This window comes from Mustela putorius, unplaced genomic scaffold (genome assembly GCF_011764305.1).
Source record: "Mustela putorius furo isolate JIRA1106 unplaced genomic scaffold, ASM1176430v1.1 tig00000997_pilon_pilon_pilon, whole genome shotgun sequence".
Taxonomy (NCBI): domain Eukaryota; kingdom Metazoa; phylum Chordata; class Mammalia; order Carnivora; family Mustelidae; genus Mustela; species Mustela putorius.
In genome coordinates, this window is record NW_025421527.1 from 4926011 (window position 1) to 4939619 (window position 13609).

The 13609-nt window shown below is 52.9% G+C and overlaps 1 protein-coding gene across 23 annotated transcripts in view; it reads left to right on the forward strand.

Annotated features, from left to right (window-relative positions):
- Positions 1-13609, forward strand: part of LOC101688564 (GON-4-like protein) — a 63163-nt gene that overhangs the window by 17548 nt on the left and 32006 nt on the right. For 17 of the 23 annotated variants that reach the window (XM_013048967.2, XM_045086795.1, XM_045086796.1 and 14 more), the window contains 8 exons: positions 430-647; positions 1190-1264; positions 1441-1491; positions 4912-4977; positions 5265-5360; positions 6529-6648; positions 7836-8006; positions 11457-11649. In XM_013048967.2, the coding sequence (XP_012904421.1) occupies positions 430-647; positions 1190-1264; positions 1441-1491; positions 4912-4977; positions 5265-5360; positions 6529-6648; positions 7836-8006; positions 11457-11649 (990 nt within the window). Of the gene's footprint in view, positions 1-429; positions 648-1189; positions 1265-1440; positions 1492-4911; positions 4978-5264; positions 5361-6528; positions 6649-7835; positions 8007-11456; positions 11650-13159; positions 13289-13609 lie in introns of those variants that run through there. The other 6 variants (XM_045086785.1, XM_004778553.3, XM_004778554.3 and 3 more) reach the window with 2 other exon arrangements.

Here is a 13609-nt window from a genome sequence, read left to right on the forward strand (position 1 = left end):
ATATCTGTATTTGCAGAAGAAGGAAATGAGACTCCTGCCGAGGCCGCCCCGCGCGGAGACACGAAGCCGGGGTTTCTGGTGTATCATCTGGGCCGCACACGGTAGTCATTAGGACTGTGGATGCCAGGGTTGGGGAGCAAGGCTTCCGAGCCCGTCTCTGCCATTACTAGCCCTTGGGAAAGTTTCTTACTCTCTCTGCCTCAGTTTCTTCATCTGTACAATGGGAAAAGCAGTAGTCCTGGCCTCCTCGGGTTCTTCGCAGCAGTAACAACGTCCTTGTCTTGTAGAGGGCCGGCCGCCGCGCGCCCGCACCTGCCATTTCCAAGGCCAGCTGGCCGGCAGCCTCCTTTCTGTCGCGGTTGGCTCGCTGGGATGGGTTCTGGGAGCCGCAGTCCGGAGAGTCTCATGGTGTTCTTGGTCCATTTGCAGCAGAGCGAGGCGGTGAAGGAAGTGAGAGGAGGCGAAGAAAGAGGAGGGGCACCAAGCGGAGGCGGGACGGCCGGGGTCCCGAGGGCGGGGCGTGGACCTGCGACCTGAAGCTGGACGCTGCGCTGGACCGCACGCTGGACCGCACGCTGGACCGCACGCTGGAGGACGGCGCCAAGCAGCACAACCTGACCGCGGTCAACGTGCGCAACATCCTGCACGTGCGTGCCGGGCGGCCTGGGTGCGGGGGCAGGACGCAGGGCTCCCGGGCTCCTAGTGTGGGACTGGCTGTCGTTGGGAGGTGCCCGTGCCCCAGCCCCGCTGCACTCAGCAGCCACTTGGAAGGAACTGGGCAGGTACACCGATCCGCTCTTCCTCCACTGCCTTGCCAGTTTGGCACGCCTGAAGGCGGTAATGTTGCAGTGGGCGCGCTCTTCTGTGGGTCTGGAGGTCCGCAGGGATGCCCGGGGCACAGTCTGAGCTGTGCACGCAGGGGTATCCGCATGGCTGATTACAGACCCTTCCTTGCTGGTTACCGTTTCCCAGACGCGTAGAGTCCATTACCCGCACCTGCACTCCTGCTTCTGGTAGCTGTGGCGTCCGGCTTCCCTGCTCTGTTGCAGTTTGGACCTGGGTGCTTCTGGCCAGAGCCGGCCTTCCCCCACCTGGAAGCCATTTCCGTGTCCAGCGGAGGCACAGGGAAGTGGCTGTTCTCTCGTTAACACGTCTTCGTTGCATAAAGTGGGATTTCATCTTTCTGCAGGAAGTCATCACAAATGAGCACGTGGTGGCGATGATGAAAGCAGCCATCAGCGAGACGGAGGACATGCCGATGTTCGTGAGTAGCTGATGGTCCCCTTCCCTGCGCGGGGCAGAGCTGCTGTCGACGGGCGAGCAGGGAAGTTCGCTCGGGAGTCTGTAAACACTCGGGCAGGGGGCAGAGTTAGCATCGCGGAACCCCGCGTTCACATGAAGATTGTGACTGACTGTTTCCTTCTCATTTTCCTGCCTCAGGAACCCAAAATGACACGCTCGAAACTGAAGGAAGTGGTGGAAAAAGGAGTGGTGGGTGTTGTTTTTTTGTTTTTGTTTTTTTCCTTTCATTTGGTAAATAAGGTCTAATTCTAGGTTATTTGCTGGGGAAAAAAGATAGGAACGATTTATCACAGCCTTGGTTTGCCTCCTTCAAAGAAATATTTGTAAAAGATGAGTGGAGGCAGCGTCCAGAGCCCTCCTCCTCCTCACGTCCGTCGTCGAGGGTGTCCTGCCGTTCTGTCCACGCAGTAGACCGGGACACAGTTGGAAGCCCTGAGCCAGAGCAGCCTTTCTGTTCAGGGGACACGTGGCAAAGGGTTTAGAGGAGTATTTATCCAAGTGTGTCCCAGGGGATACTGTATCAGGTCACCCTGTCTCTCACAAGCGCTCACTGAAATTGCGTGTTGCATGGTGCCCCTCAGACCCGGAATAGGACCCAGGAGTAGGGCCCGGGAATATGCATTATTGGAAACAGCAGGTGGTGGTTTCGCACACAGTGGGGGATGAGAGCCACAGGAAGGCTTCTGTACTCTGTAGCAGATGCTGGGACCCATTTATTTCCTGCTCAGCAAGTTCCTGTCCAGTTTGTGTTCCGTGTCCGTCGCAGGCAGGCGATGGGCGTGAGGCCGTCTGGTTTATCTCTGATAGTGACGAAGATTTCCCTAGTGGACCCCAAATGCATGTTGTTGTTTCTGTCCCTTTGTCCAGGTCTGTTCTCTGCAGCCCCATAGAAGAAATGAACCTGTTCCTCTTCCACTTGATATTTCCTCTAGTAGAAGAAAACTAGTGTGTCTTTCTATAATATTCTTTGGTTGCTAAATGTCCCCCAGTTTTTTTTTTATCGGGCTTCACTTGACAAACAAGGCTGTGAGTACATTCACCAACCTGATCCTTTTCTCCGAATGTGCCTGGTTTGTCCGTATCCTTTGAAGAGTGTGCTTGATGTGGAGTTCCTGGCCCGGATGGGGGTTAGCTGTGCGGACCGAAGTTAGGACCTAATGTGTTCCAGACACAGCCCTCCTCCCGGTGCGGCCTAGCAGCATTGGCTTTTTGTGACGGCCACATTGTGTTCTTTTTTCCGCTGGGCTCAGCCTGGTTGCATAGAGTGAAATTTCATCTTTCTCCTGGAATTAGGTAACCCTCCCAAATGAGCACATGTGGTAGCTGTGATGAAAGTGGCTGTCAGTGAGACGAAGCTGTGTGAGTCTCCTAACGTGCAGAGTACGAGTAACAATAATTCCATATTTGATCTGGAAACAGAGAGATCCAGATCAGGCTCTGGATTGTACTGACAAGCCATGAATGAATGCAGAGAAGTTGGACGGGCCAAGACCACAGTTTAGTTGGGGGAGGGAGGGTTAGAGCCCAGCGCTCTGCGCTTCTTAATGCTCAGTAGGCGGACTTCAGCACCGTCCCAGGCGCTGCCGCTCCCTGTGCTGGTGGCTTTGGCTGTAGGGAACCGAGCTGGTTCAGGCACAAACATGGGAAGGGGTGTGGACCGGTGTCAGATCATTCCCCTCACCCTGTATGGCTCCTGGCTCAACTGAGTGAGAGAAGTAGCCGGAACAGGGCTGGGCGAAGGACAGGTGGGGAGCCTAAGGCTCCTTGTGGAGATGGAACCCAAGGAGTTACACACTCCAGGGGCATATTTTTTTGTCAGCAGCATATAAAGAGCCTTAAAAAAGTTCTTTAAAAAAAATCTCACCCCTTGGGGACCTGGGTGGCTCAGTGGGTTAAAGCCTCTGCCTTCGGCTCAGGTCATGATCCCAGGGTCCTGGGATCGAGTCCCACATCAGGCTCTCTGCACAGGGAGCCTGCTTCCTCTCTCTCTCTCTCTGCCTGCTTGTGATCTCTGTCTGTCAAATAAATAAATAAAATCTTTAAAAAAAAAAAAATCTCACCCCAACTCTATTGTTTTTTTATTTACTAATTTTTTTAAAAGAGATTTTCTGTTGGGACACCTGGATGCTCAGTCGGTTAAGCTTCTGCCTTTGGCTCCGGTCATGATCCCGGAGTCCTGGGATTGAGCTCCACATTAGGCTCCTGCTTGGCAGGGACTCTGCTCCCTCTGCCTTCTGTTCTTGGAGTTGGTGCCCACTCTCTCTCTCTCTCTTTCACTCTTGTTCTGTATCAAATAAATAAAATTTTAAAAAAGACTTTATTTATTCAGGGGCACCTGGGTGGCTCTGTCATTAAGCATCTACCTTCAGCTGAGGCCATGGTCCTGGGCTCCTGGGATCAAGCCCAACATCAGGCTCCCTCGATCAGCGGGAGTCTGCTGCTCCCTCTGCTTGTGCACACATTCTCTCTCTCTGTCAAATAAATAAATAAAATATTTTAAAGAACAGACAGAGGGAGAGGGACAAGCAGCCTGTCTGCTAAGCAGGGAGCCCGATGCAGGGCTTGGTCTCAGAACCCCAGGACCATGGCCTGAGCGGAAGTCAGATGCTTAACCAACTGAGCCAGCCAGGTGCCCCTCTCTACTTATTTTTTAAAGATTATATTTTATTTATTTCAGAGAGCACGTGCGCATACATGAGTTGGGTGGAGGGGCAGAGGGAGCAGGAGAAACAGACTCCCTGCTGAGCAGGGAACCCAACATGGGGCTCCATCCCAGGTGCCTGAGATCATGACCTGAGCAGAAGGCAGATGCTTAACCCACTGAGCCACCCAGGCGCCCCCAACTCTGCTATTCTAAGACATACAAGAAGTTGTCATAATTTTACAATGAATCTGTATCCCACTTAGATTTAATATCTTTAAATTTTTACCCTATTTGCTTTGTATCTCTATATCTATCCCTTGTTTTTTTCCTATATCTATTTGAAAATAAGTTGGGAACAACTTGGTACTTCACGCCTAAATCCTTCCGTAAGAACTGCCGTGGCTAGCTGTCAGGATGCAAACTTAAGATGGGTGTACGTCATTGATCAAGAAAATACTGCCGCCCGAAGGCTGCTGTTCCTATGATACCTTAGGTGTGTGTACTATTCTAGTTTACAGGTAGTTTCCAAGTGCATTGTTCCAGGTGAACACAAGTTGTGATGTAAAGTAGGCAGGACAGGGCACCTGGCTGGCTCCATGGGTAGACTGTGGCTCTTGATCGCGGGGTTGTGAGTTCGAGCTCACGGTGAGAGTAGAGTTCGCTTAGAGACTCACATTTAAGAAAAGAATAATAAAGTAGGTGAGACAGATACTTTCTGTATTTATGGATAACACAGAGTCTTAACTAGCGTTAAGGCAGAAATACTAGTGATGGGAATACAGTCTGTTCTCCGTTTGCTCTGGCAGATTCTCACAGAGACTCTGTGTCCCCTCAGGGCAGCTCATCCCTCCCTCACCACAGCGCACGTTAGGTCCGTGGCTCTTTGTGATGGGGAAGAGGAAGCGAAAATGAAAACCCATTTCTTTCTGCTAAGGAACGTGATTATTTACATTCTTTGTTGGTAGGTGATTCCGACGTGGAATATCTCACCCATTAAGAAGGCCAGTGAAATCAAGGTAAACTTGGAAGAGGTAATTCCTGTTCTTTTCCAGAAAGACTTCATCGGTCTTGAAACCCATACCTCCTTTCTGTTGGTTACTTTCGGGGGGTCTGTCTTCTCGTTTTAATTTGGCCTGGTCTCCGCGCCGCCGCTCTCCGGTTCCGCTCCCGCTCGGGGTCTCTGTGCCTCTTCCCGCTGGCTCTGGCCGCTCTTCGCGCTCCGGTGGTTTTCTTCCTGCTCGCTCTTCTCTTCTTTTTCAAACACCTGCGGTTTGTGTTTCCCGTGACTTCAGTTCTTTCTGTGATTGTCCTTACGTAGCCTCCTCAGTTTGTGGACATCCAGCTGGAGGAGGACGACTCGTCCGACGAGGAGTACCAGCCGGACGACGAGGAAGAGGACGAGACGGCCGAGGAGGTCAGTGTCCCCTTGTGAGCGTCGGTTGCGCGTTCGGACGAACGGGGCTCCGGAGGGCTTCCTTAGCGTTGTGCCCTGGTCTGTAGAGAGCAGCGAGACACGTTTCTTCTTCCTGCTCGTTTCTTCGCCTAAAACCGACTGAGAGCTGTTTTCTCCTCTTCGTACTGCCTTGATGATCTCATGTTTTGCATTGTGAACTAGAACCCACGTGTAACACACAGAACTGTGCCCAGCTTAAACACTGAAAAATACAGCCTACGTCATCACGAGGCCAGTGGTCGTGAAGTGTCCCCCAAAGGCCTTAACATAGTGTAGCCAGCGTGTCCCTTGTGCTCTTTCTTTATAGTTCTGTCACCTGGGGACGCAGCATGACACACCCTAGTCCAGTTTTGTACTGGTTCTGAACCTCAGGAGATGCATACTTGTGTCTGGCTTTTTTTTTTTTTTAAAGATTTTATTTATTTATTTGTCAGAGAGCGAGTGAGAGCGAGCACAGGCAGACAGAGTGAAAGGCAGAGTCAGAGGGAGAAGCAGGCTCCCCGCGGAGCAAGGAGCCCGATGTGGGACTCGATCCCAGGACGCTGGGATCATGACCTGAGCCGAAGGCAGCCACTCAACCAACTGAGCCACCCAGGCGTCCCTGTGTCTGGCTTTTTTGTTCTCTTTGTTTCCTCATTATTCCTTTGTGGTTCGTCGATACTGTTGCTTATGGGCTGCCCTGTGCTCATTTTCACTGTTGGGTGATACTCTGTTTCTTAGTGTGTTTGACTTGTTGTAGAAGGATTTTAGACCATTGTCTTGCACCTTTTTAAAAAAAAATTATTTACTTTTTGACAGACAGAGATCACAAGTAGGCAGAGAGGTGGGTGGTGGCGGGAGGAAGCAGGCTCCCCACGGAGCAGAGAGCCTGATGCGGGGCTGGATCCCAGGACCCTGAGATAGTGACCTGAGCTGAAGGCAGAGGCTTAACCCACGGAGCCACCCAGGCGCCCCTGTCTTGCGGTTCTGATGAGGAGGACAGTCTGATCTCTGTGCTCCCCTCACAGTGTTAAACTTCTATTTGACTTTTATTTTCTCTTACTAAATTGGTTCATTTTCTTGGATATATCAGACTCAGAGGGATGCGGCACGGTCAGGGATGGAAACCTGAACCGGATTTGTTTTTTAGAGTTTGTTGGAAAGTGATGTCGAGAGCACCGCCTCGTCTCCACGGGGCGCGAAGAAGTCCCGGTTGAGGCCGTCTTCCGAGATGACGGAGACGGATGAGGAGGCCGGTGTGCTGTCAGAGGTGAGTCTGCGGTGCAGGGGAGGTGGGGGCGGGGGGATGGAGCAGGCTGGCCGTGCCGGGTGACCCAGCCGCCAGGATTCACGATCACTCTTCATGACGGCATCTTCCGGGTCCTTGTGGCTAGTTCTGACCGTTCAGGTTTCAAAGTCCTTTAAGTTGGGGTGCCTGGGTGGCCCATTCAGGGAAGCGCCTGACTCTTGGTTTCAGCTTAAGTCGTGATGTCAGGGATGTGAGTTCGAGGCGGTGTCAGGCTCTGCGCGGAGCATTGATTCTGCTTGAGAGTCTCTCCCCCGCCCCTCCCGCTGCTAGTGCGTGTTCTCATGTGCTCTCAGTAAATAAGTGAGTTAAATTAAAACAAAACAAAGTCCTTTAAGTGAGTGAACAGTTGGCAGGAAAAGTGGGCCTCGTCGAAGGGAGAGCGCTTTTCTGCGTTCTCACTGGGGGCCAAGATGCTTCTTTCTGCCTTTGTTGTCTTTTTCTTTTTCTTTTTTTTATTTTTTTTAAGAGAGTATTTATTTATTTGACAGAGAGAGACAGAGTGAGAGAGGAAACACAAGGATGGGGAGAGGGAGAAGGAGGAGCCTGATGCGGGGCTCGATCCTAGGACTGTGGGATCACGACCTGAGCCGAAGGCAGACGCATAACGGCTGAGCCCCCCAGGTGCCCCCCACACTCTGTCATCTTTTTTAATATTGTCCTGAAGCCAATTTTACTAGATCTCTCTCTCTCGGTAACCTAAGTAGCATCCTGTTGGCTACAATGGAAAGAAGATAGAACCTAATTAGAGGAATGTACTTGCCTGTGCTTTGTTTCTCTGGAGCTCTGTCTGGGCAGGAAGAGGAAGAGGAAGATCCCTGATACAGGAAAGACGTGCCCCTGTCTTCCTGCTGTGGCTTTTTTTTTTTTTTTAAAGATTTTTTCTTTATTTATCTGACAGAGATCACAAGTAGGCAGAGAGGCAGGCAGAGAGAGAGGAGGAAGCAGGCTCCCTGCTGAGCAGAGAGCGCGATGCGGGGCTCGATCCCAGGACCCTGAGATCATGACCTGAGCCGAAGGCAGAGGCTTTAACCCACGGAGCCCCCCAGGCGCCCCCCTGCTGTGTAGTTTTTTGTCCTTTTCTCCTCCTCCTCTGTCTCCTCCTCCCTCCTTCCCTTTCGTTTTTTAACCCAGATGCCTCTTGTGATCAGGCCGAGAAAGCCAGCGCACCTGCCGTCAGGCACATCAGTGCTGAAGTGGTGCCCATGGGGCCCCCGCCGCCCCCAAAGCCCAAGCAGAGCAGGGACAGTACTTTCATGGAGAAGCTGCACGCCGTGGACGAGGAGCTGGCATCCAGTCCCGTCTGCATGGACTCCTTCCAGGTAAACCGCGCCACTGCCTCCCTGCACAGGTCACTTGGGGCGGCGTCGCTGCCGCTCAGGCTGGGAAGGGAGACGGGCAGGCGCCGTCGTGGGGCAGACGAGTGAGCGTCCGCAGGGCAGGTCCTGGGTGCTGTTTGGTTTGTGCGGTTGTGATTGCAGCCCTGCAGCTCCGTGGACAGCCTTTGAAAATGTGGCACAGGGGAACAGCCTGCACCGGGTCCCCTGGAGCGTAGCCTCTGCTGTGGCTGCTTTGTCACTCCCGGCTGCTTCCGTGTACACGTGCTTGTTGACCTGCGTCCCTTTACATACTGCGGTCTAGACAATTGAGAATTGACTTTCTAAAAATGAGGATGTTCCGTTATGAAAAGAAGTTGTAGTATCTAATCTAGTAAAGGCTCTTAGATTTTACCAGTTGTCCCAGTAGTGCTTTTTGTAGAAAAAGAAACATTTTTCCCTGTTCCGGGACCCAGTCCAGGACCACACTTAAGGTCTTGTCTCCTAGCATGTTTGTTGTTGTTGTTGTTGTTTGTTTTTAAGTAGTTTTTGTGCCAGGGTGGGGCTCCAGCTCACGACCCGAGATCAAGAGTCCCACGCTCTTCTGCGTGAGCCGGCCCGGCGCCCTTGTGGCGTCCTTGAATCTGGAGCAGTTTCTCAGTATTTGTCTTTCATAACCTCGGCATTTTTGATCTGTATAGACTGCTATTTTACAGTGTTTCTCAGCTTAGGTTTCTCTGGTACTCATAGTTAGACGCCGGTGACATCCTCACAGACCCCCTGGAACCGACACATCCTTCCCCAGGCGTCAATCAGGAGGCATGTGGCACTTGTTGTGTGAATTGGGATCTCATGGTTATGGTGGTGTCTGCTTGATTTCCTCATCATGATGCTATTTTTCCTTGTTAAATTCACTAATATGTATCTTAGGGGGATATCCTTTGAGGCCAGACATCTTTCTGCCCACCAGTTTTAGCAGTCATTGCTTATTCTTGCTTGAAAAGTCGTGACTCTGGTCATTGTCAGCTGCTGACTTTCTGAATCCCAGTTAGCCAATTTGTTTGAATGTTTCGGGGTTTCTCCACCAGTCTTGTAGGTTAATGAAAAATATGTCTGTCTGAAAATTTAAAAAGAGAATGGTGAGTGGAATACCTCGAAAGGGTCATTTAACCTAATCACTGCTTTGGGGTGTGTAGTAATGTTTGGGGGGTCACAGTGTTTTGTACAACCATTTATACGTACACGTCTCTAGTGATGGAATTGGGGAATAGCAGTGTACAAGAGAGCGGTCTTTCCTCTTGGAGGTTGTAGTCTGTTGGAGAGAGAGAGACGCCATAAACATGATTTCCAGTAGCGTTCAGTGCTACGAGCTAAATGAGAGCCGAGAAGTTGGGTAACGCCCCCCACAGTGCTTTCCCTGGAAATCCAGCAGCAGCTCCTTTGCGCGCCCGGCTGACTCAGTCAGTGGAGCATCTGACTCTTGGTCTCGGGGTTGTGAGTTCGAGACCCATGTCCGGTAGAGATTATTTAAAAATAAAATCTTAAAAAAAAAAAAAAAAGGCTTTCTGAGGAGGTGACATTTGAGCTGAGATATGAATTAGGAGCCGTGCGTCTAAACGGTCTGGGAAAGGTGTCCCGTACAGAGGAGACAGCACATTCAGTGTCCCTGACGTGGGAACAGCTTTGATGTGTGGCTGACACAGGAACAAGCTGACGCCCGGGGGCCGTGGAGGGCAGGAGTAGTGGTGAGGACAGAGAGCCGGGCAGGGGCGAGGTCATGAGGGTCTTAGGAACACAGTAAGGAGCTTATATTTTATTTTCACCTTTGAAAAGCTTTGTATGATAGTTTCTGATTGACGTTAAACACTTGGCTCTGGCTGTGGTGTGGGCAGGACTCTGGAAGAGGGCGAGGGAGGAAACCAAGGAGTCTGCTAGGAGGTGGCTGCGGCCGTCCAGGGAGGACTTCCTACCGTCCCTCTCCAAATCCCAGCTGCTGCCTTTTGGGGGCAGAAATTGATAGGCTTATCCTGTAATTCACGTGGAAATGCAAGGGACCCAGAATAGCTAAAACAATCTTGAAAAAACAAGTTGGAGGTCTATGCTTCCTGTAAAATTTATTGACAGAGTCATAGTCGCAGCAAACACAGGTTGGTCCTGCCAGAAGAACAGTCCCGTGGATCAGTGGCCTAGAGCCAAGGGTCCAGAAGTAAATCCTTACGTTCACGGCCGACTGATTTTGGACTCGCATGCCAAGACCAGTCATGGTGCCACAGTAGTCTTTTCGGCAGATGGTGCCGGGACAACTGGAACGCCCCATCCGAAAGTATAAAGTACCTGTACCTCTTGCCGGTTACAGAACGTACTGCAGAAGAGTTCATTGACCTAAGTATGAGGGCTCGAAGGAGAAAACTCTTAGAGGAAAGCAAAGGATGACGGGCTTTGTTTCTGTGACATATGATGACACTTATGACCCAGTAATGAAAAGACAACCATTCGGAAGTGGGCAGAGTCTGTGCGTAGCTTGTTCTCTGAAGAAGACACATACCGGGCCGCGAGCGCGCAGAAGCACGCCCACCCTCGGTGCCGGGACTTGCACGTGAGAAGTACGAGGTAGCAGTTCCCCCCGCTAGGCTGGTTATTAGAAAAAGGGTGGAGAACAGCAGTGTTGGCAGGGATGTGGAGGAACGGAGGGCCTCCCGCGATGCCGCTGGGGGTGTGGAACGGCCGGTAGGTCGGTGTATCCGCAGAGTTACTGCAGCTCCCCGTGTGGCTCCAGTGGAATGCGAAACGTATGCCCAGGTCACAGCAGGTGCACAGGTGTTCTTGGTGGCACTGTGCACATAAGCTTTCCCGAAGTGGAAACAGCATGGGCTTCCCGCACCATGGGCTTCCCGCACCGAAGTGTGGAAGGGGTGTCGTCCCGCAGTGAGGAGGAGTGCGGTGTGGACGCCCGCCGCGTGCGGATGAACCGAAAGCGTCAGGCTAAGTAAAGAGCCAGAGACAAAAGGCCACATCCTGTAGGAGTCCCCGTGTGTAACGTCCAGCCTGAGCAGACCCGCAGACAGCCGGGAGACGAGTGCTGGTCAGGGGCGGGGAGGGGGCGGGGAGGGGGCACACGCCAGCAGGGTTGGGGTACGGGGAAATGTCCTGGAGTTGGATCCTGGTGATGGCCCCCAGCTCTGTGGGTACGGCAAGATGCACTCCTCCATACGCTTCAGAAGGATGAATTTGACGTAAATCGTGTCTTGGACAAGCTGCTCTAGACATTTCTGAGATGTCGGTTTGAAAACTGACATCACTGTCCTTAAAGTCTCTCCACGAATTAGAAACCCAAATTGTTGAGGAGAGACCTCGTGATTTAAGGCAGGGAGGAAGGGGTGCAGGTCCGAGGAGGTTTGGCGAGTCGGGAAGCCCCAGGCGCGGAGTGACATGTATTATCCCTTCTTTGTCGGCAAGCCCATGGACGACAGCCTCATTGCGTTCCGAACCCGCTCTAAGATGCCTCTGAAAGACGTTCCCCTGGGGCAGCTCGAGGCAGAGCTCCGGGCTCCAGACATCACCCCAGACATGTATGACCCCAATACCGCAGACGACGAGGACTGGAAGGTGTGGCTGGGGGGGCTCGTGAACGATGACGTGGGCAACGAGGGTAAGTGGGGTCTGGCTGGGTGCTGCTCGGTGCGCGCTCTCGGTGCGTGCTCTCGGTGGGGAGACTGGGCGCTTCTGCTCGGTGCGTGCTCTCGGTGCACGCTCTCTCTCCGTGGGGAAACTGGGCGCTTCTGCTCAGTGCGCGCTCTCGGTGGGGAAACTGGGCGCTTCTGCTCTGTCCGCGCTCTCTGTCCGCGCTCTCGGTGGGGAAATCTTCATTAGCCAGCAGCAGAGAGGAAGGGGGTGTTCTCAGTTCCCTGAGTTTAATTTATGTCACTCGGAATTTGCTGTGAATCAGTAGTTAAGTGCCCTTCCCTTTGGGGCATATGTCCTCTTCGAGGGCAGTTGGCACATGTCCCGTTAGTTTCCAGTGTGCGACACATGACTCGAGAAGTCACCCCACAGCGCAGCCCTGGTACTCAGCACCTGTCGCTGTCGCAGGATCACTGGCTCTAGTCCTTTTGGGGTGCTGCTCACAAGCTCTTTGGGGAGTCTTTGGGACGCGAAGGATTGTCCCCTGAAAGGTAAAAACTGAAGTGATTTTGTCCATGGTTCCTGAGCACGCAGGGACCACTCGGAGATGCACGCTCGTTAGGGTCCTCCTAACACCCGCGCCACCGCCAGCCCCGACGCGAGTTGCCTGGAGCCAGACCGGGACCAGGGCTGGGCAGGAGAGCCTGCTGTCGTAGGGCCTCCCTCCGTCCCCGGAGCTGTTGTCTGTGCTCCTTTCTGTCTGTCCTCCTCACGCCTGTGGTTTTCCTGTGGTCCTGGGCGCACTGTCGAGGTCCTGCTCTGTCTCTGCGTCAGGACTCGGAGCCATAGTCTGCGCCTCACAGTCCAGAGGGACAGCTCACGGGGGCTGGGCTCTCATCACAAGCCCGTGGTCTCGGTGCCGCACGTGCTGCCCGGGGACGGGGACGCTGTGGGCGGGGACGCTGTGGGCGGGCGGTGCTGCGGTGCGGGGCGCCTGCGGGGGCAGCGCGGCTGGAGTCGCGGTGTGTGTGGAAGCCGCAGTGGCGTCTCCAGAAGCGATGGCCTTTCCAGAAGCGATGGCCTTTCCAGAAGCGATGGCGTTTCCAGAAGCGGGGCAGACAGGAAACACTCCTCGCTCAGGCAGGAGCAGCGTTGGCTTCTCCCTGCTGCAGCCTGTGTGGTGTCGGGCTGCGACTCAGACTCCCCACTTCCATCTAGTGACAGAAACCGTAGGACGGTTGTCGTCGGGGATCTGGTGTGTGTTTAGTGGGAATTGGGCCTCATTTGATGCCATAAACTTCTGTAGATTTGCATGATGTGAGGCATTGTCTCTGTTTATAGTCATTTCAGATGATGTCACATTCTTTTGATGGAATCAGGGAAATTTTGTTCTTGATCCTTTTTGACTTTTCAGTGGAGAGTGACCAGAATGTTCTTTTCAGCTGTGTTGTGGAAGACTCACACGTTCTTAAACACTCGAGTCGCGTGCAAGCAGAGCCCATCCTTACTCTTTCCAGCCGTCTAAGAACAGCCACGTATGATTCAGCGGCGGGGAAGAGTCACGCACTAAGATAAACGAGAGGGGGTCTGGTTCCGGTGGAGAGAGCTTGAATGAGTGTCCACGCAGGTCAGGCCAGGAGGGAGTCAGCAGAAGTGAAAGACGCAGAGTGAGTCTCAAATCTACATCACGGAGCTTTTCCTTATGTGATCTGTGGCTCGGCAAGTGTTGGCTGCTCTCCTTTTACGAGACGGTGCTAAGATCACGAGAGAGAAGGAGCGTAATCATTATGGCATAGATTAAAATGCTCACGAACGGTTCCTGGTCCAATGTTAGATGCACAGAGCAATTCGTATGAATGAAGTGAGCAAACTTCGACTCTGACGGTGGCATGAATGCTGTTGCAGCGTTTGGCGAGAGGGAGACCATGTTCCAGCAGAGGGTGGCTCGGAGACCGCTCCGCGAGAGGCGGGAATGGAGTGGGGCCTCG